At 43.0% G+C, this 20,945-nt stretch overlaps 1 protein-coding gene across 1 annotated transcript in view; it reads left to right on the top strand.

Annotated features, from left to right (window-relative positions):
• The window catches only part of VPS33A (VPS33A core subunit of CORVET and HOPS complexes), a 22,427-nt gene extending 3,109 nt beyond the window's left edge, over positions 1-19,318 (top strand). Inside the window, exons 4-13 of the mRNA XM_081800957.1 lie at positions 3,471-3,611; positions 6,276-6,392; positions 7,543-7,717; positions 8,526-8,719; positions 10,087-10,213; positions 11,100-11,167; positions 11,729-11,866; positions 14,015-14,152; positions 15,811-15,979; positions 16,771-19,318. Coding sequence (XP_081657083.1) covers positions 3,471-3,611; positions 6,276-6,392; positions 7,543-7,717; positions 8,526-8,719; positions 10,087-10,213; positions 11,100-11,167; positions 11,729-11,866; positions 14,015-14,152; positions 15,811-15,979; positions 16,771-16,952 — 1,449 coding nt within the window. The 3' untranslated portion in view covers positions 16,953-19,318. The remainder of the gene's footprint in view (positions 1-3,470; positions 3,612-6,275; positions 6,393-7,542; positions 7,718-8,525; positions 8,720-10,086; positions 10,214-11,099; positions 11,168-11,728; positions 11,867-14,014; positions 14,153-15,810; positions 15,980-16,770) is intronic.
• The last annotated feature ends 1,627 nt before the right edge of the window (positions 19,319-20,945 follow it).

The raw sequence follows: 20,945 nt of genomic DNA, 5'->3' as shown, positions 1-20,945 counted from the left end.
ACCCAGGCGCCCAGGCCTCTTTTTTTTTAAAGATATGTGTTGAGTTACAATTTTAATTATTTGACAGAGAGAGACAGCGAGAGAGGGAACACAAGCAGGGGGAGTGGGAGAGAGAGAAGCAGGCTTCCCACCGAGCAGGGAGCCCGACGTGGGGCTCGATCCCAGGACCCTGGGATCACGACCTGAGCCGAAGGCAGACGCTCAACGACTGAGCCACCCAAGCACCCTGAAGTGCTTTATTTTTGTAATAGCTTTATTGAGACATAATTCACGTGCCATAAGATTCACCCTTTTACAGTGTGCAGTTCACTAGTTTCCAGTGTTGTGCGACCATCGCCACTGTCTCCTTGTGGAACATTTTTCTCCTTTCAGAAAGAAACGCTCTGCCCATTAGCAGTCACCCCCTCTCTCCCTGCACGGCTCCTGGCGTCACTAGCCCATTGCCATCTGTGTGGAGTTGCCTATTCTGGAGATTTCTTATCAATGAAATCATGTAACACGTGGTCTTTTGTGTCTGGCCTCTCTCTTAGCATCATGTTCTCGACGCTCATCCACATTGTAGCAGGTTATCAGTCCTTCATTCCTTTTTATTGTCAAACAGTATTCTGTTGTAATAATAGCCCACATTTTGTTTATCATTCATCTTTAGTGGACAGATGGTGGTTTTTCACCTGTCGGCAATCATGATGCTGCGAACATTCTTACAAGGTTTTGTATGTACATGTGTTTTCATTTCTCTTACATATACCTTGAAGTAGAATTGCTGGGTCATACGGTAAAACCCTGTGTTTAACATTTGGAGGAGCTGACAGACTTTTCCACAGTGACCGCACCATTTTCTGCTCCCACCAGAGATAGATAAGGGTTCCAATCTTACAATCTCACCAACACATTGTTATCTGTCTTCTTGAAGTTTGCCATCCTGGAGAGTGTGAAGCATTATCTCATTGTGGTTTTGATTTGCATTTCGTAGTGACCAATGATGTGCTTCTTGGCCATTTGTATGTCTTCCTTTAAAGAAATGTCTATTCTGATGTGTGGTGCATTTGTTAAAGTGGGGTAGTTTATCTTTTCATTAGAAGAGTTGTAAGAATTCTGGAATGTTCTGGATGCAAGTTCTTTATTGGATACATGATTTGCAAATATTTTATCCCATTCTGTGATTTTTTTTCACTTGGTAAAAGTGAAACACAAATTTTTTTTTTTCAACCCAGAATTTTTCATTTTAAAGTTCAGTTTAACTGTTTTTCCCTCTTGTTGCTTTTGCTTTTGGTGTCCCATCTAAGAAATCGTTGCCTAACCCAGAGTAATGGATTGACCCTTATGTTTTCTTCAAACAATTTTATGGTTTCAATCTTACATTTAGGTCTTTGAGCTATTTTAAGTTCACTTTTATCTGATGTGAGGTGGGGATCCAGCTTCGTTCATTTGCATGTGGCTGTCCATTTGTTCCAGCACCATTCGCTGGAAGGTGGTACTTTCCTCATTGAATTGTCTTGGTGCCCTTGTTGAAAATCCGTCGTCCATAAATGTAAATGTTTATTTCTGATGTCACAATTCTATTCCATTAGTCAATATGCCTGTCTTTATGCCAGCACCCTACTCTCTCAATTACTGTGGTTTTGTAGTAAGCTTTGACACTGAGAGGTAGGAGTCTTCCAAGTTAAAGTAGTTAAATATATCACTTTTATTCTTTTAGTTTGTGTTTTTCGAGTATTATTAAATCCCCCTACACCCTGAAGATACAGGAAATCTTATATTTTCCTTCGAAAGTCTTGGAAGTTTTGCTTTTTAAGAAAAAAAAAAAGGTCAGGTGTTTAGCTTGAATTGTGTATTTGTGTGGAGTGTGTGGTGTGAGGTAGAGGCTCATTTAATTTTTTCCAGATGGGTAGCCAGTTGTTCCAGCCCTGGTTTTCTCCACTGCTTATTTTCCACATATGTTTATAGCAAATGTGCACGCCTTTGTTCTCCAGAACTAAGAGTTTTCTTGCAAATGTAAGTTTATGTATTTGCTTTATTTACCATCTTTATTTCAAAGAACACTTTCTCTCATAAGAATATTACTTTATCTTTAATAAAATGATTTGAAAGTTTTTTTTGTTTTTTTTAAGATTTTTTATTTATTTATTTTTTGACAGAGAGACAGAGAGGGAACACAAGTGGGGGGAGTAGAAGAGGGAGAAGCAGGATTCCCACCAAGCAGGGAGCCCGATGTGGGGCTCGATCCCAGGACCCTGGGATCACGAGCTGAGCTGAAGGCAGACGCTTAACGACTGAGCCACCCAGGTGCCCTTGAAAGTTTTTGAGAACGTTATCCTTGCACAATGATTTCTTTGAGTAAGAAAGGGTACAGAGTGAAAAGTAAGCCTCCCAGTGCTCAAACTGCCAATTCCCTGTCAGCAGCAATCACTATTACTAATTCTTTTTTTGATGCTTTATGTAGCTACAGCTCATAATATATATAAAATACCCTCCCCACTTTATACAAATGGTGGCATAAACCATATAAGTTTGGCATCTTGCTTTCTTCTCTTAATAATATTATCTCAAGATCATTTTCTACCATATGTGAAAATGCTTCTGTATTTTTGTTTGAAGCTGCATACCGTTGCATTGTTTGGAGCTAACGTAATTTATCAAACCAGTCCCCTTCTGTAGGATATGTCAGCGTTTCTCATCTTGTGCTGTTGGAGGTGGTGAACAACCCTGTACGTAGGTCACTGTGCATGTGGGCCCTGTAACTGTAGACTTTTTTTTTAAATTTTATTTATTTGAGAGAGAGAGTGAGAGAGAGAGAGCACAAGAAGGGGGGGAGGGTTAGAGGGAGAAGCAGACTCCTCGCTGAGCGGGGAGCCTGATGCGGAACTCGATCCCGGTACTCCGGGATCGTGACCTGAGCCGAAGGCAGTCGCTTAACCGACTTGAGCCACTCAGGCACCCTGTAGACTGTTCTTTACTCTCTTTTGACATTTGTCTTTGGACTTTGCTTATGGTAGTTTTTGCCATGCGTGTTTTTCAGTGCACTCACATTTGTCCATATTTTCTTCCTTGATTCATGGGCTTGTGATGGAGACTAGAACTTTTGAGAACCTCTGGTGTTGTACAAAAAAATTATTTGAAACGTTTTCTTCCCCAGGACGTTGTTAACAGTGATCACCGCCTTAAAAGGGTTAACTTGAGGCAGTAGATCTCAGTGGCACCACTGACTAATTTGAATAACGAAGGCTCTTTTTCCGCCATGTTCCCTACTGGTTTGCTTATACGCTGAATCTCATCCAAAGATGGTATAGACTACCCCCCTGCCAACATTTAAATGAAAAATTTCAGACATACACAGAAGTTGAGAGTTTGACAGGGAACACCCATATACCCATCACCTAGATTCTGGAATTACCATTTTGCTCTATCTGTTTCATCGTATAGCTGTAATGGAATGCCCACATGTCATTAATTCACGTCTCTGTAATTAATGTGAATTGGTAGCAGCTGAGGAAAACTTGTCCCAGCATGCCAGACCCTGTCCAGAGGAGAGATTTCCTGTTTGTTTTTCTGATGATTTGCAAAAAAAGGACAGAATTATTTTCTGCTGGGAATCTCAAGCTCTTGGTTTTGTAAGTTCACTTCAGATTCTGTTTAGAAATCAGAGATTTTGCCTGGGTGGTAAAGCTGAGAATTCCACCTAGTGCGAAATTCAGCCCCAATTTCTGATGGAGTTGACGTAATTTTACATATTTATGTGATTTTAAACAATGAGCATAATTTAGTGATTTTTGGCATCAGAAGGCACATGTAGATCTTTCTATGCTTTGGGGATGTGATTAAGATCTTCTCCATCATTGTTCTGTATAAAATGTGGGAATCAGAATTCACCCTGTTGAATGCTCAGTAACAGTGATTAATATATCATGCTCAGTAACAGTGATTAATGTATCACAGCCTTCATACGTACACGTAAAAATCAGTGTATATTAACCTGTTTTCTTTATAGAAACTGTTGGCTGTTCTATTGTGTAGGCATGTGGGATTTGGAGGTCAAAAAGTATTTAAATGTTAACAGTATTAGCATTTGTCCCTCCCAAAATGTCCTCCTGGCTTAAAATTCCACAAGTGCACAATAGAGTTGGGATATTAACACAAATTATCACTCCACCGACACTTACATTAGAGCAAAAAATTCAAGATTAGTATCTGTTTTTAACTTTTAAATCTTTTTTAAAAGATAGCCTTATAAAAGGAATGTCTGGGGTGCCTGGATGGCTCCTTCGATTGAGCATCCAACTCTTGATTTCAGCTCAGGTCATGATCTAAGGGTCATGAGATTGAGTCCCATGTCAGGCTCCATGCTCAGTGGGGAGTCTGCTGGAGATTCTCTCTCTTCCTCTCCCTCTGCCCCTTCTCCCATGCTCACTCACTTTCTCTCTCTCTAAAATAAAAATAAGTAAATCTTAAAAAAAAAAAAAAAGGAATGTCTATAGTAATACAACTTTTTAAATTAAAAATAATATGAATGCTGGGGCACCTTGCTGGCTCAGTCTGTAGAGCATGCACCTCTTGATCTCTCGGGGTTGTGGGTTTGAGTCCCATGTCAGGTATAGAGATTACTTAAAAATAGAATCTTAAAGGAGCACCTGGCTGGCTCAGTCGGTTAAGTGTCTGCCTTCGGCTCAGGTGGTGATCTTAGGGTCCTGGGATTGAGCCCCACGTCAGGTTTCCTGCTCAGCGGGGGTCTGATTCTCCCTCTTCCTCTGCCCTCCCCCCCACTCATTCGTGCTCTCTCTCTCTCTCTCAAATAAATAAAAATCTTAAATAATAATAATAATATGAATGCTATTTGGAGAGATGTTCCCTAATATTTTTTTTCTTGAATTTTTATCTTACTTCTGCTCCAATCAGGAGTTTTAAGTAATTTTGCCAGAAAGTGTGTCTTCAGACATTTTTTTTTCACCTTTCCTATTCAGTGAAATATTAAAATACCCCAGACTTGGAAGAGCCATCATCTGGCAGGGCTTCCAGTGGTGACCAGATACTCCTCACAGTGTCTTCGGGGGACAGCCCTCCTTCCTCCCAGGGGCGGAGTGCTCGAGTGCTCCACTCTGTCTTCCCTAATCCCTTTGGTATCCTTTCCCTCCTGGCTTTGGAGACTAGACACATTGGGTGGGTGGGTGGAGAGCAGGTGTCTGGTGCGATGTACCATTTTGACTCATTATTTCTTTTTGTGGGGAGGCAGAGGGAGAGGGAGAGAAAGAATCTTAAGCAGGCTCCACACCCATCACAGAGCCTAATGTGGGGCTCGATCTCACAACCCTGAGATCATGACCTGAGCCAAAATCCAGAGTCAGACGCTTAACCGACTGAGCCACCCAGGCGCCTCATGTACCATTTGACTTATGAGGAGATAATGATTGTGAAAAATATACAAACAATTCCAAATAATAAAAGCTACCATTTATTAAGCACTTACTATATGTTTCGAGTGCTGGGATTTAATGTTTTACATGCATTTTCTTCATTTACTCCTTACACCATGTGGAATGTACTCCCTTCTACAGATGAGTAAATTGAGGCACACAGAGGTTATGTAACTGGCCTAGGGAGCAGCTGGTAAGTGGCACAGAGGGGCTCAGATCAGGGCGACCTGAGTCAGTGTCAGGACTGAGCATTTCCCCTCTCGCTTCCCAACTGGCTTTGTGTGTATTTTGTTGGCCTTGATGAAATATACCTTATATATTTTATAGAGTAAAGTGTATTTTCTGAAAATGAGATCAGACTCTAAATTTCGTTCAGCTACCCCTTTTCACTCCTCAACATGTTAGGACCTTTGTTATCAGCATATATGAAAATCTCATGTTGTGAAAACTGCTAAGTATTCTGTTGTGTGGTCCTCTGGCACAAAGAATGTGTGCCTTTGTGGGTATTAGCATGTGGCCTTCCCAAAGTCTGCACTCCCCACAGGGAGCGAGAGAACCCATTCTCATTGTCCGTCTTTGTTAATCAGTTTACTTGAGAGTCGATAAATAAGAAGAATTGGTGTGGTTGGTGAATACTTTTCTTCCAGAAGGCTCTGCCAGGTGCTTCCACAGCTGCATCCCAGTAGCACAGATGTTGGCCTTGTGTTCTTGACTGCCAAGTAGCAGCTTGACAAAACGGTCTTGTGTCCCCAGCTTTCCAGGCAGAGTGGGGGAAATAAGGGGAAAGTCCCAGGGCCAGACAGAGGCAGGTACCCAGCAAGCACCCAGTGACTGGGGCCTAACAGTAACCACCCTTTCTCCCCACAGGAGTGCTACCTGGAGAGTGACCAGACGAGCCTCTACCACGCAGCCAAGGGGCTCATGACCCTGCAGGCTCTGTATGGGACAATCCCCCAGATCTTTGGGAAAGGAGAGTGTGCCAGGGTAAGAAATGGTGCATGTTTCTGGGGTGAAGGAAGGGGTGCCCTGGTACCCAAAAGGGGAGCAATAGGAAGCTATTTACAAACAAGTACAGTCAATCCTATTTATGTGTGAATTCACCTAATTGCTGAAATGTACTTGTAACCCCAAATCGATACTTGCAGTGCTTACGGACATGTCAAGAGTGGCAAAAAATTTGAGCTGCCCGCTGTGCGCGTTTCCAGCTGACGTCCAGTACAGCGATGCTCTGCCTTCTTGTTTGGGCTCTCAGGCGGTAAACAGGTGTCCTTTCTGCCACTATATAGGGCCATGCACTACCTAACAGCGCGTTTTTTGCGCTTTCTCTTGGTGATTTCACTGTTTCACGTGGCCCCAAGGGTGGTCCTGAAGCACTGCCCGTGTCCCTGAGCTCAGGAAGGTCGTGATGGGCCTTTCCGAGAGAATACCGTGTTGCCTCAGCTTCCCTCAGGCGTGAGTGATGGTGCTGTTGGCAGTGAGTTCATTGTGGGTCAATCAACAAGCTATAGGAAATCAAGTGTCTTTAAATAGAAACACACGTAAAACAAGGTTACACGCTGATTAGTTGATAAAAACCTTGTGACCAGAGGCTCGCAGAAACCTAACCCTGTCTCTGCCCTACAGCAGTGACTCAGGACTCGCTGGGTCCGTGCTCACGGCCACTTTACAGGAGTCCCTCAAATAACGCGAACAGACTGCATCCGCCTTCTCATGCCTCGAAGAGCAGTGGCTGCCATCAGAGCACATGCGTGGTGGGAGTGGGTGGCCAACACAGACGCTTTTCTCTGACTGCTTATTTCTGATCAGTCTCACCCTTCCACAGTTTCTCTCCTTTTTAAATTTTTTTTTTTAAAGATTTTATTTATTTATTTGAGAGAGAATGAGATAGAGAGAGCATGAGAGGGGGGAGGGTCAGAGGGAGAAGCAGACTCCCCGCTGAGCAAGGAGCCCGATGCGGGACTCGATCCTGGGACTCCAGGATCATGACCTGAGCCGAAGGCAGTCGCTTAACCAACTGAGCCACCCAGGCTCCCTCTCCTTTTTAAATTTTTTGATTGTCTTTCTGTTTTTAGCTACATTTTAAACTAGGCTATTTCCCAGGAAAGTCCCACCTGATCCAATGTTTTTTTTCCAGCAAGTGGCCAATATGATGATCAGGATGAAGAGAGAGTTTACAGGAAGCCAAAATTCAATATTTCCTGTTTTTGATAATCTCTTGTTGCTCGATCGAAACGTGGACTTATTAACGCCTCTCGCCACTCAGCTTACATATGAAGGACTCATTGATGAAATTTATGGCATTCAGAACAGTAAGTAAAGTGACCTCTGTGTTTCCTGAAAGGTCATTGGATAGAAATCTCCAAAAGGTCTTTTTTTTTTTTTTAGGAGATGCTTTCTTAAATTGGAGGATATTTGAGAAAATACAATACTGACTTTTGGCTTTCAGACACCAGATTAAACAAAATCCAAGCAAAAACTGCTGTTGTCGGTCCCACGAAAGCTGGCCGGATGCTTAGTGTGCAGGCCTCTGCTTGTCCCTGTGAGCAGTGGCCCTGGGTTAGATGTAGGTGGCACTGCGGTTTGGAGAATGCAGACCCTCGTGGCTGGCGGTTGTTGGGAAAGCTTGTTGGAGAGGTGGCATTTGCACTGGGTTTGGGGAGGGGTAGATATAGAGGGCCACAGCGAGTGGCAGGCCTCATAAGAGACACAGGGATGCTGCTGTGGACATTGCAGTGGGGCGTATCCAGGGAAGGGCCGACACTCGAGGTTGGAGACACAAGATGGAAGATGGGGGAGGCCTCCTAGCGTTTAGGTGTGACAGATCATTAGGTCAAAGTTCACAAACATGTTGGTTTGGTTTTGGCCCACACCATGCTTGTTTATTTCTGTCAGCATTTAAAATTTCAGAAATGTTTAATAATAAGTCCTGATGTATTTCTTTATGATCAAAGCGTACTTTGATCGTGGAAAAATCAAAACCTTAGTATTATATGCCATTGTTTCCTAAAGCTAGCTTACTTCTCTCCTGAGTTGGAAAATCCTGTTTTGTGCCCGGCACTTTGATCCATTCTGCCAGTAAAGGCACACAGGTGCTTGCTCCCTTCCACTGTCGTTCAGGTTATGTGAAATTACCTCCGGAGAAATTTGCACCGAAGAAGCAGGGCGATGCTGGGAAGGATCTCCCCACGGAAGCAAAGAAGCTTCAGCTGAATTCTGCAGAGGAGCTCTATGCTGAGATCCGAGACAAAAACTTCAACGCGGTGGGCTCCGTGCTTAGCAAGAAAGCAAAGGTCATCTCCGCAGCGTTTGAGGTGAGGCACTTTGGCTGTGTCGTGCTGCAGCTCTGGGTCACAGGCTAGACTGCACCCCCCCCCCCCAAGGAGAGGAAGAGCCTCTGGGCTTCGGTGCAGGTGCACATTTCTCTCCTAACGTGCAGGGTTTCTTTTGGAACTTGTTCCCAGGCCCCATGACAGAAGGTGTAAGTTGGCTCCTTTTTCTGCAGGGTGGCAGGAGCAGTGTTTGCGGTTTACAGGCTTTCGTCAGAAATACTTGTGTTACCTTTTCCTTTTTCGTTATTTCCTACCTCACTCAAAAGGAAGCCGGCTGTACTATAAATAAAAGATCCTCTAAAAAAAAAAAAAAAAAGATCCTCTAGAATAGAACTTGCGGTTTTGGGTGAAAGCTCTAAATTTAGGCGCTTCATTATCACCTCCTGCCTCCTCTTGCCTGGATGCCCATTTACTCTTGGGTGAGCTCATTTTGGAAACAGGAAAATTCAGTAAGATGATAAACTCTGAATGTTTAGACTTTGGAAACGTAAACTGGGGGAATTTTTGAAAACGAATGTTGCACCGAGTATGTATTTCTAGATTTCATCTTTCTGAGGGATTATATTCATTCATTGATTTTCACATTTCTGAAGTTACATTTGGTTTACATGATTCAGTTTTGCAAAAAAAAAAAAAAAAAAAAATCCCATCACTAAGCGAGGTTCACTTTGTGGACGATATTCAAGATTGAGATTCAGCAGTAAGAATGCGTTGTTTTTTTTTTTATTATAGAGGACACTTTTTGCTGTTTACATTTCCCTCTTAACATAATGTTTTTGTTTTTTATTCAGAAGTATTTGTGGGTAACCTAATAGTGCCCCCACAAATACTCAGATGCCCCCAAATACTAATCACGATAGGAACCCGGGCATAGGAGGAGAAAACCTCATATGTTTGCTCTCTGAAGAACTAACACAGTAATCAGGCACCATGAACTCATCTTCTCTGTTTTTCTTGTAATGGCGGAGCTGGGTTTGGCCTGATTTATTTGTATTCCATTCTTTTTTCTACTTTGATATAAATTATACATCCTGTGAGCAACACACAGAGCAGAGCACTTAAAAATAAAATACCTTCGGGGCACCTGGGTGGCTCAGTCAGTTGAGCGTCTGCCTTCGGCTCAGATCGTGGTCCCGGAGTTCCGGGATCGAACCCCGCGCTGGGCTCCCGGCTCATTGGGGAGCCTGCTTCTCCCTCTCCCTCTGCCCCTCTGCCCTGCTCGTGCTCACTCTCGCTCTCTCTCAAATAAATAAATAATATCTTGAAAAAGAAGCAGAATAATTCTAAAAATAAATTAATAAATAAAATATCTCCCCTGCTTGATGGGTCTGCCATTTCCCCCATTTCAGGAAAGGCACAATGCTAAGACGGTTGGGGAGATCAAGCAGTTTGTTTCCCAGCTGCCCCACATGCAGGCAGCAAGAGGCTCACTTGCAAACCACACCTCGATTGCTGAGTTAATCAAAGATGTTACCAGTGAGTATCCTTTGGAGTGATGATTTTCATCGGGACTGACTTGCATGCATACTCTGATGCCAGGGTCACGGGCACCATGATACCTCCTTGGGAAAGACAGCTCTATTTGAACATTGTTTGTCATTCTGTGTTAATTAAGTGCATGCATGTTCATAGTTAAGTGTGTTTCATTTGTGGTTAACTCAGTTTTTCCCCGTTATTAATATAATCCTAAGACAAGATATTTGGAATAGTGATAAGAGAAAAAAAACTCTTCTGTAAGTTTGCCACCCTAATGAGGCTCTTTTTTTATCTAGTTTTTTCCCCTCTTATTAAGGGTTCATCAGAGCAATGTGATGTTTCTGCTTTTGTTTTTGTTTTTCCCTTGAAAACTTCCTGCAGAATTGGTAGAGAGATCATGTGTTGAGTATTTTGAAAGAGCTCAGAAGATGTGTATTAAATCAAAGACGAATTTATTCATAAAACATGGGTGCCGTGTATTATGAAGTCTACTTTGAATCTGAAGTAAAACATGGTGTTGGAAAATCAGTCCTTTGTTTTCCTGTTAATAGGAAGCAGTTAAAATGGGGTTGAATTTGATGATGATAGTGAAGTGCTAGGGAGATTAGCTTTCCCTGGTACCAAGGCTAAATTCTTGGGATCTGTGTTGAGTCCTAAGGACAGCAAAGGGGTACAGTGGCCAGCTGCATGTCGATGTAATTTAGGAGCACAGGGTTGTAGGGTTTTCCATGTTTTAGAAGATTGTTTTCAGATGACAGTTTGAGCCTTTTGCTTGCTTGCGTTTTTGTGCGTCTTGTTTCTTAATTATCTTCTCTGTAGAAAAGCACACTGCTCAAATCAACATTTATTTAATTTCTAAGTTGCAAATTTGCTAATTACATTTTAGCTTCTGAAGACTTCTTTGATAAACTAACAGTGGAGCAGGAGTTTATGTCTGGAATAGACACTGATAAGGTATGTGAACAGTAAAACTAGCAAATCACTGGTGATTTGTCAAACGTCAGATTATAGCTAGAAAAGCAACCGTGTTGATTCCCATGCCTTGCCGAGGCATTTTTAAGAGCAAGTGCAAAATGTGGAAGTCCAGATTTCTCCAAGTCATGGGTAGTTAGCATTGCTCTCCAGCCCCTGAAACCAACCATCTTTAAGGCCTGTCGTAGATAAATGAAGATATTTGCTTTCTGAGGGACCTGCTCATATAATTCCTGTAAATATCCACCTCTAATAATACATTTAAAATTATGCAATTTCTGGAAATTCCTATTTTCTAGAAAATCTATTTCCCAAGAAAGTTCCTATTACTTTGCGGCCAATAAATCGCTTCTATTATTGAGACAGACATGGTCACGGATGCCCCAGACATTCAAGAACCTCTCAGAAGGCTGTCTGCTGTGTTCAGACAGGCGGTTGCATTGTCTGAGTGTGTCCCCCACTTTGAAAAATAATCGTAAATACCAAGTTTGTTAGGCCCCCAAACTGGATGCTGGAATACATACCTATATATTTTGTTTCCAGGTCAATAGTTACATTGAAGACTGTATTGCCCAAAAGCACCCGCTGATCAAGGTGTTAAGGTTGGTTTGCCTCCAGTCCGTGTGCAATAGTGGACTCAAACAAAAAGTTCTGGATTATTACAAAAGAGAAATTCTCCAGGTCAGTAGATTTCAAATTACTAATTTACCAAAGGAGGAAATATCTTTTAAAAAAAAGTACAGTTTAAAGCTCCTATTTTGGTGTATTGTTTCCACTGTCTTTTAAATTTTAACACCTAGAGGGGGTTGTCCTTGGTATCCATCACTGTTTACTGTGGTTGCATAATAATAGTTAATGTTTATTGAGCATTTACTATGTACCAGGCTCTAGTGAAAGAGCTTTAATGTATTCTTTTGTTTAATCCTCACTACAGCCCTGTGAATTAGATACTGTTATCATCCCTATTTTATGGATGAAAAAACTGAGGCACAAGGTCGTTTTGTAACTTGCCCCTGGTCACCTGGCTAGTGAGTGGCAGAGCCAGTGCCAAAACCCAGGGAACTGGGGTTTGGTGCCCTTGCTCTTAACCAGATTGCATTTGATGGAGGAAGGGACCTTTTTGCAAATTTTCTGATGATAATCCCTTAGCAGACGTACATAAATTAAGCTTGTTTTACTTCACCATTAGGAAAAGGCCACCATTATTTAAAAAATTCTCTCCTCTGTTTGAAAATGTCTCAGGTAGTATTTACTTGCTACCACCAGCCATAGTTAAGTACATTGTTATTAAAACTAAATGCTCAAATTTTTTTTTTGGTATTTTAAAAAAATTACATAGGTAACACATGCATTCTCATCGTATAAAATTCAAATAAGGCGAAGCATCTGGAGCAACATGTGATCCTTCCTGCACCTCACTCACACCCCCATCGCCCTCCCCAAATAGGACCAATGGCAACAGTTTGGTCTGCTTCCAGACTCCCTTGTTTGCATTTACAGACAAAGAATATTCACACTCACAGACTGTGGGGTAAGACTGGCTGGATCCATGTCCCAGCTCTGTTACTAAGTAGCTGCATGACCTTGGGCAAGTTATTTAAACTTCTCTGTAAAATGGAGATAGTAATACCACCTAGCACGCTGGGTTAGAATAAAGAGACTGAGTTAATGCACGTGTGACAGGCTTGCAACAGAACACTGCCCCCCCTCCCCCAGAAAGTGTTATGTAAGTGTTGGCTATTACTATTATTATTTACTGTATCTTTTTATTTTTATTTATTTTTTTAAAGATTTTTAAATATTTATTAGAGAGAGAGCACAAGCAGGGGGAGCGGCAGGCAGAGGAAAAGGGAGAAAAAGGCTCCCTGAGGAGCAGGGAGCCCGATGCGGGGCCCGATCGCAGGACCCCAGGATCATGACCTGAGCTGAAGGCAGTTGCCCAACCAGCTGAGCCACCCAGGAGCCCCTACTGTATCTTTTTAAAAATAGAAATAAAATCCTACTGTATAAAGTATTCTATTACTATACTTTTTGTCCTTAAGAGTATATCCAGGGGTGCCTGGGTGGTGTAGCCGGTTGAGCATCCAGCTCTTGGTTTCAGCTCAGGGTGTGATCTCAGGTTCGTGCGATGGAGCCCCACGTGGGGCTCCATACTCAGTGGGGAGTCTGCTTGAGATGCTCCCTCTCCCTCTGCTGCTTCCCCTGCTCGCGTGCACACACACATACCCTCTCTCTCTTTCAGATAAATACTTAAAAAAAAAAAAAAAGAATATATCCAGATCTTTCTTATCGGAATGTATAGATCTGCCTCATTCTTTTTTTTTAAGTATCAAATTATATCCCATATAAAATATATATTAATTTATTTGATGCTCACTTAAGTTGGGTCCATAAATTCTGACTTTAAAGTAAAAACTGTAGGGGAGCCTGGCTGGCTCAGTCTGTTAAGCAGCTGCCTTCGGCTCAGGTCATGATCCCAGGGCCCTGGAATTGAGCCCCACATCGGGCTTCTTGCTCAGGGGGGAGCCTGCTTCTCCCTCTGCCTCTCCCCCTGCTTGTGCTCTCTCTCTCTGACAAATAAATAAAATCTTAAAAAAAAATAAAGTAAAAACTGTAAATCAGTCTTTGAAGCAGTGAGCTGGGTTAGTTGTAATGGGCAGGCAGGTCTCATCCTCCACGCTGCCCCTGTGCCCCTAGACAGTCCTTCCGTGAATTTGGGTAACATGCCCCACAGTACATACTAAATCCATTTGTTGGAAGTGCTCTTTTTAGAAAGTGGCAGAAACTCTTTTCCTAATCTGACATCAATCCGAACGCCTTGTCTTGCAGACATACGGCTATGAGCACATATTGACCTTGTACAACCTAGAGAAGGCTGGCCTGCTGAAACCACAGATGGGGGGCAGAAACAATTACCCAACAATCCGAAAAACACTACGCCTCTGGATGGATGATGTGAACGAACAGGTGAGACACACCCCTCCACTTCAACTCAGTTTACCTACTGGTTAACGGTTTATCGTGGCCACCTAGGCTACTTGATTTATACATCCACCTTGCCCTTTCTAGAATGGTTTTCTAATGTTTTTTAGAAAGTAATGCATTCACGTATCATATCTGCCAGAATCCCAGCAGGGAACAAAGGGCGCTCTGACGCCGGGGAGTTTGAGGGGAGTTTCTTAAGATGTGGGCAGGGTGGGAGCTGGCAAAAGGCCTGCAGTGGGGATTCCTTACCAGCCTGGGCCCGAGGGCAAGGAGAGGGAACTGTTGCAAAAACCTGTTCCAGAACTTGAAGAGAAGAGCTGTGTGGAGAGGCCATCTGACAAGACGAGGGATGAGAGGCCTCTGGTGGAGAGACACAGCCAGTCTCCAGCAGTGTCACAGAGAGGAAGCTGGGGCTGTAAACCCCTGACCTCACATGCTGCCCACTCTCCAGGTTCCATCTCGTGCCTCCCATTGGCCAAACCCAAAGAGGGCGTGGGAGCACATTGGCATAGAGCCTACAGGTTCGCCTCCTGGACACAGAGCACGGGGAGGGGGGGCGGGGGTGGGGGTGAAGAATCTGGAAAATGTCCAGCACGTGTGGTAAAAATGTCGGCCATACAAAAATAAGGCAAACAGTGAAAAGTCAGGTTCCCTCCACATCTCAGCATGGTTTTCCCTCAGAAGGAACCACTGTAACCAGTTTTTTTAATCTATCCTTCCAGGAAGATTCTGTGAATCTGCAGACCTTTTAACATAAATGATGCATATTTTATACCATTGACTTCCAAAGTAGAGTGTACTTTGCCTTACATTTATTGTTGAGTCCAGTTTTTCTAAATTTCTTTTTCTTATTTTCTTTTTTAGACTTTCATAGGAACTTTATCAGGCTGCCTCCTGCAACAAAAGCTAATAATTAAAAAGTCTCCTCCACCAGTGGCAAAATCGGATTATCTCCCCCCCCAGGGGTGGAATATAGAAACTCTTAATTTCTATGTTGTACAGGGTAAACAGTATACTAGTTCTCTTCCCTGTTCTGACCTGCCTCTCCCCACCCACCCTAACCACCACTTAATACTATATCTTGAAGATCCCTCTGTGATCTACCTCATTCTTTTTTGTAAGTTTTTTTTTTAATTGCTACATAGTGGTTTTGCAGATAAACCTTAATTTATGATTAACAGATTTCTCTTGATAGAAATTCAGGTTGTTTCCAGTCTTTTGCTAGAACAGACAGAGTTGCAGCTAATACATCTGGGCTTTGGTCTATTCTGGTGGACAAGCCCCTCTGTAGGAGAAATGCCTGGAAGTAGAATGACTGAGTTCAAGGGATACGCACGTTGTTGCTCAGCTAGAGAGTGCCGGCTTTCCCTCCAAGAAGTTTCTTGCCAAAGCAAATAACAGCATTTCATGGTCAGTACCTAGAGATGCTTTGAGTGGCTTTTGCAAGATCTGAGTTGAAAGTGAACCTCAGGCAGCTAAGAATCAGGCCAAGCTGGGGTGGATCGGAGCAGGACGTTGCTGGAGTTTGTGTTTCTGCCTTCAAAGCCAAATCACATAATTTTGGGTTACCCAAAAGGCCGCTGTTCAGTGGCTCTATGTCTCTGTATCTACACACTTTTTCCCCTTTAATTATTTAACAGAATCCCACGGACATATCATATGTGTACAGTGGTTATGCCCCTCTCAGCGTGCGGCTGGCGCAGCTGCTCTCGCGGCCTGGCTGGCGCAGTATCGAGGAAGTTCTCCGCATACTCCCAGGGCCCCACTTTGAAGAACGGCAGCCGTTGCCCACGGGACTGCAAAAGAAACGTAAGTCAGTGGCCAGGATCTATAGCAGTTACACACTGCTGCTGTGGTTTTCGTGGACTGTGCAGTTGCTTTGTAAAGTACATTTGTAAGGTACGCAGGACTCAGAGTCCCGTACACCTCTTTTGTTAGTTGCCAATGTGTAGTCTAAGCACTAGAACCCATCATTCCCTCAGGAGTAGCAGCTTTCAACCTCTGAGTTGAGATCAAAATCATGTTCCTGAGTTTCAAAGGAACTGTTTGTACCAAGACACAGTTAACTTTTTTTTTCTTATATACGAGGCCATGTTTGTTTGTTTTTAAGATTTATTTATTTATTTTAGAGAAAGAGTGAGAGTGAGCAGGGGGAGGGGCAGAGGGAGAGGGAGAATCTCAAGCAGACTCCCCACTGGGCTCAGAACCCAACTCAGGGCTCGATCCGAGGACCCTGAGATCATGACCTGAACTGAAGGCAGACACTTAACTGACTGAGCCACCCAGGCGCCCCAGTGATGCGGGTTTTTTTTTAAAGATTTATTTATTTTTAGAGAGAGAGAGAGAGGAAGAGAGCACACGTTCAAGAGTGAGTGGTGGGAGGGGCAGAGGGAAAGAATCTACAAGCAGACTCCTTGCTGAGCGCGGAGCCCAACGCCTGGGCTCGAACCCACGATCCATGAGATCGTAACCTGAGCTGAAACCAGGAGTTGGATGCCCAACCAACTGAGCCACCCACGTGCCCCCATGATGTAGTTTTTTAAGACATGGGAGGAGAAGCACCCATAATAATTCTTAATTCTGAAATGTTTCCCTTTTAGGTCAACCAGGAGAAAACCGAGTCACTCTGATATTTTTCCTTGGGGGCGTAACCTTTGCTGAAATCGCGGCCTTGCGATTTCTCTCCCAGCTGGAAGATGGAGGTACAGAATATGTCATTGCCACCACTAAGCTAATGAATGGGGCCAGCTGGATAGAGTCTCTAATGGAGAAACCTTTCTAGGTTGATCCAAGTCGACTTGAATGAACTGCAAAATAAACTGCTCCTTTGGAGAAGCTGCCAAAAGGAAGTGAAACCCCACTGAAGAGTAACAGAAGAATACAGAATTTACTTCGGGGTTCAGCCTCTTCAATTACACTGTTTTCTCCTTTCTGCTTCTCTTTTGTGTTTCTAATTTCTTGAAGAAAAAGAATAGAAGAGAATCCACCTGGCTAACAGAAACACCAGTTGTTCATGTTCTAAGCTCAGGGTCTTCCTTAGAGACCTCTGGCAACGTATTAAGGATGGTGGGGATGGATAATCTTATACAGCTGCACAAATGAGGTCAGTTCTTAAAATAGGAAGGCAGAGACTGATGGGTAAAAATGAAAAGTGGGAAGTCTAACCCCTAATAAATAGTGCTTTCTTGAAGGCACATCATGCCTGGGGCAGTGGCTGGGTGTTGGGGCAAGAGCTGGTCCTGTCACTGAGTTGAGATTTCTTTTTCCTGCAGAGTATGGCACATTATATTTGGTGTCCTCAGCCTCTGTCTTAGGTGATCACTAAGGCAAGTGTTGATTCCTTCTGCTTTCAATTCCTCTGCTTCTATAAAGCAAGAGGGGTGGAGGGACTTCTTTCTCCAAATCAAAGTTCATCTGACCAGCTAAATTTCCATGGGTCTCATGCTTATCAAGGGCTTTTTACATTGAGGAACGTGAGGATTGGGGAGCAGCTTCCTGAGAACTTTCTTAAACACTATTCAAAGACACTTTCTGAGCATACGTGCTGTTCACTCCACGACGTTTCCATGGCAGATGCCTCCACTGAGGCGTTGGTTTTCTTCCCCACCCATCATGGGCCCCAGCACCAGCTGGTCCCACCGTGAACAGCAATGACTCTTGCTTCTTCAGCATTTGGCGACACCACCTCCACAGTAACTGTCGCCTGTACTTCTCCACACTCAGCCTCTTGCATTTGTTTTGCTTGGAAACATACCGCTCCATTGCAGTCCCTGGTCCGGTGACCTCAGCCTTCTCTGGGACAGCTCATCGATGGTCTTGGAGTCCAGCAGTTGCAGCTGCTCCTGCAGGAGACGGTTAGCCTGTGGGGCAGAGGAGCAGGGTATTGGTCGAGAGTCTGGAAACCTGCGTGTGTTCCCTGCCTCCCTCCTGCTCCATCCTAATATCTGGAAGTTAAATCCAAGAAGGGGACCAAATGGATGGCTTCGTAGCCCTTGCCCAAGTCTCCCCTTTGTTGGGGGATCAAGGTCAGCATCCCTCCTCAGGGGAGGTGTGGCCTCTGTTGTTTATCAGTAACCACATGTTTTATTCTCATTTTGTTTCGTGAGTGAATTTCTGGTAGCACATTGCATGCTATGAATGAAAGAGAAATTCTATAATCAAAAAAAGCTGTCTTTAAGAGTGAGGAGTAGAAGAGGTCATATTTAAGAGATCTGCTTCTCATGCATTCAATTTGGCCTTGACATTCAGTATTTGGAAAACGGTCTTTAAAAAAACTATGCCTATTTTAGAAAATCCTTTTTTAAATACTTGTTATTCCAGGGAGATTAGTTTATACCTTCCAGCCCCAGCTGTTGTCAGCCTCAGCCGCCTAGAGAATGAAATCCACCTTGTCCCTCAAATGTTTTTGGCTCATGGGATTCAATTCAAGTCTGGTCAGGTCTCCTTGGCTGGGGTTTTTGTCCTATGAACAGATACTCAGTTGTGTCTCACGTGTCTACATTCACTTGGGAATTTATACTTGCTTGCTCAGAGCATAGTCAGGTCAGCTCCTAAAATGCATTTAGCAGAAGACTTAAAAAACATCAATTGCTTCACTTGTATGCAAATAGAAAGTGGTGGATAATTATATATTATACGCCTTTGTGTAAGTTCACTTAATACTTGAAGCAGCCTTTGTCTCGAAGGAGTATGCCCTTACTGAGAAAGGGTATGTGAATGGTACATTTATTCCTAGAGAGGGCGGATTGTTTACATCATGTCTGGACTTTTGTCTAGTTAGGTAGACAGTTCTGCCACACTGGCAACTCCATAAAAAAGAAGTCTATGTAGATAAAGAAGTCTACATAGGCACTGTTCTGTGTCTTACTATACACTTTTGAATTTAGCCAACAGAGAAGTATTTGAATTGTAGTTTAACTGTAGAGCAAGAGAATACAGGCATACAGAGAGATATTGTGGCTTTGGTTCCAGACCACCCCGATAAAGTAATGTTGCAATAAAGCGAGTCAAATGCATGTTTTGGTTTCCCAGTGCATATAAAAATTATGTTTACACTATCCTGTAGTCTCCTAAGTGTGCAATAGCATTGTGTCTAAAAAAATGTATATTCCTTAATTAAAGAATATGGTTAAAAAATGCTAACCATCACCTGAGCTTTCAGTGAATTATAATCACTGATCACAGACCACCATAATCAATATAATAATAATGAAAAAGTTTGAGATACGAGAATTACCAAAATGTGACAAAGTTAGCAAACGCTGTTGGGAAAACAGCGCTGACAGACTTGTTCAACACAGGGTTGCCACAAACCTTTAATCTGTAAAAACCGCACTATCTGCAAAGTGCAGTAAGATGAGGTGTGTCTATAATGGTTAAAAGGAGGAATATTAAAAGTAGCACATTTAATTCTTAAAGAGCACTGGGAAGGGATTGGGCACTCTAGCTCTACCCTCACTAGAAATGGATTACAGTTAACCGTGACATGCTGGTCCTTCTCTTGTTCTCAGTTGTACGTTAAAGATTGGCCTGTCGGAAGTGTTTGTGTTCAGCAGAAATTCAAGAAGAAATACTTTAAAAAAAAAAAAACTACCAAATGAACTGAGTGTCTAAAGCAGCTAGGAAGAGGGACTGTGGTAAGGATGGCAAGGCGTAGAAATGCAGCATCTTGTAGAGTGAATCATGGAGAGACTGAATTGTACTCTAAAGCCAGATGTGTTATACAGTCATAGGCTTACTGACCTGCTACAGAAAATAGAGAATGCCTTTTTGTCAAAGGCAAATAATGTAAACTTTCTCAGTTGCTCTTACTTCTAAATGAACACCTGTGAATTTTAAGCCACATAATGTTTCTTAGCTTCAGTTACTGTGTGGTAACTAGAGCCTGCAGAGGCTGGAATACCTAACTGCCCTGAGACATCCTTTTGAAGGACGTGGGAGTGGAAACCGACCGAACTGAGCCTCTCTTCTTCATCTGTTGCTCTGGGGTGGGGTGAGGGTATAAATCTTAGGCATACTTTCTTTCCTGTGACTAGGCAGGACATAGAAGCCCTTCAGATGACCAATTCTCTGGGGGAGCAATTACTACTCACTGGCTTCCTGAGCAGCTTGATAATGTTCTGCTCCTGTTTTCAGCAGGGCTGTGGCCGGGGCAGTGATTTGATAATAACAGACCCTGATTAAATTAAGGAGCCATTTGCTTCTGGATGATGATGTTGATAAAAAAGGGTTGATGTCCACACTCCCTGCTATTTTAAAGGTCAGGAAAAAAAAAAAAAAAACCAAAAAACCCAAAACAAAAAAACCCAGTCTTTAATCACAAACTACAACAAAAAGCAAAATAATCAGAAACAGCATAAAGTTTGTGCTTTTTCTTCATTGTTACATCTGGGAAACGGTCTGTTCTTTATTTGCTGAAATCCTAACTTGCTCTTTTTGCATCACGCTTGGAAGTTGAAATTGGAAATGGGCTCATTGGGAAGGTGACTGTACAGTGTATCTCTTAACTGCTAAACTCTGTCAGAATCAAGCACTCAGGAGCTCTTGGTTCTCTAAGCTCCTGTTTCTCACATACATACATGCATGCTCACACTTACATGTTTTTTAAGATAACAGCCCATGCAGTAGTTGGACAGTCATAAGTGAAAGTCATTTGTATAATGGTTCTTCTAGTCTGAGACTCAGAGTAGGATGGGGCTCCTCAATGTGAGCTTGTTAGAAAAGGATTTGGACTGTATCCCACCCGCAGTGTTGAGAAAAGCAAGACAAGAAGGGG

The sequence above is a fragment of the Leptonychotes weddellii genome, chromosome 13 (genome assembly GCF_054177405.1).
Source record: "Leptonychotes weddellii isolate Sample4059 chromosome 13, ASM5417740v2, whole genome shotgun sequence".
Lineage (NCBI taxonomy): Eukaryota > Metazoa > Chordata > Mammalia > Carnivora > Phocidae > Leptonychotes > Leptonychotes weddellii.
Note: the sequence above shows the minus strand (reverse complement) of the source record. Positions and strands in the feature narration are given on the sequence as shown.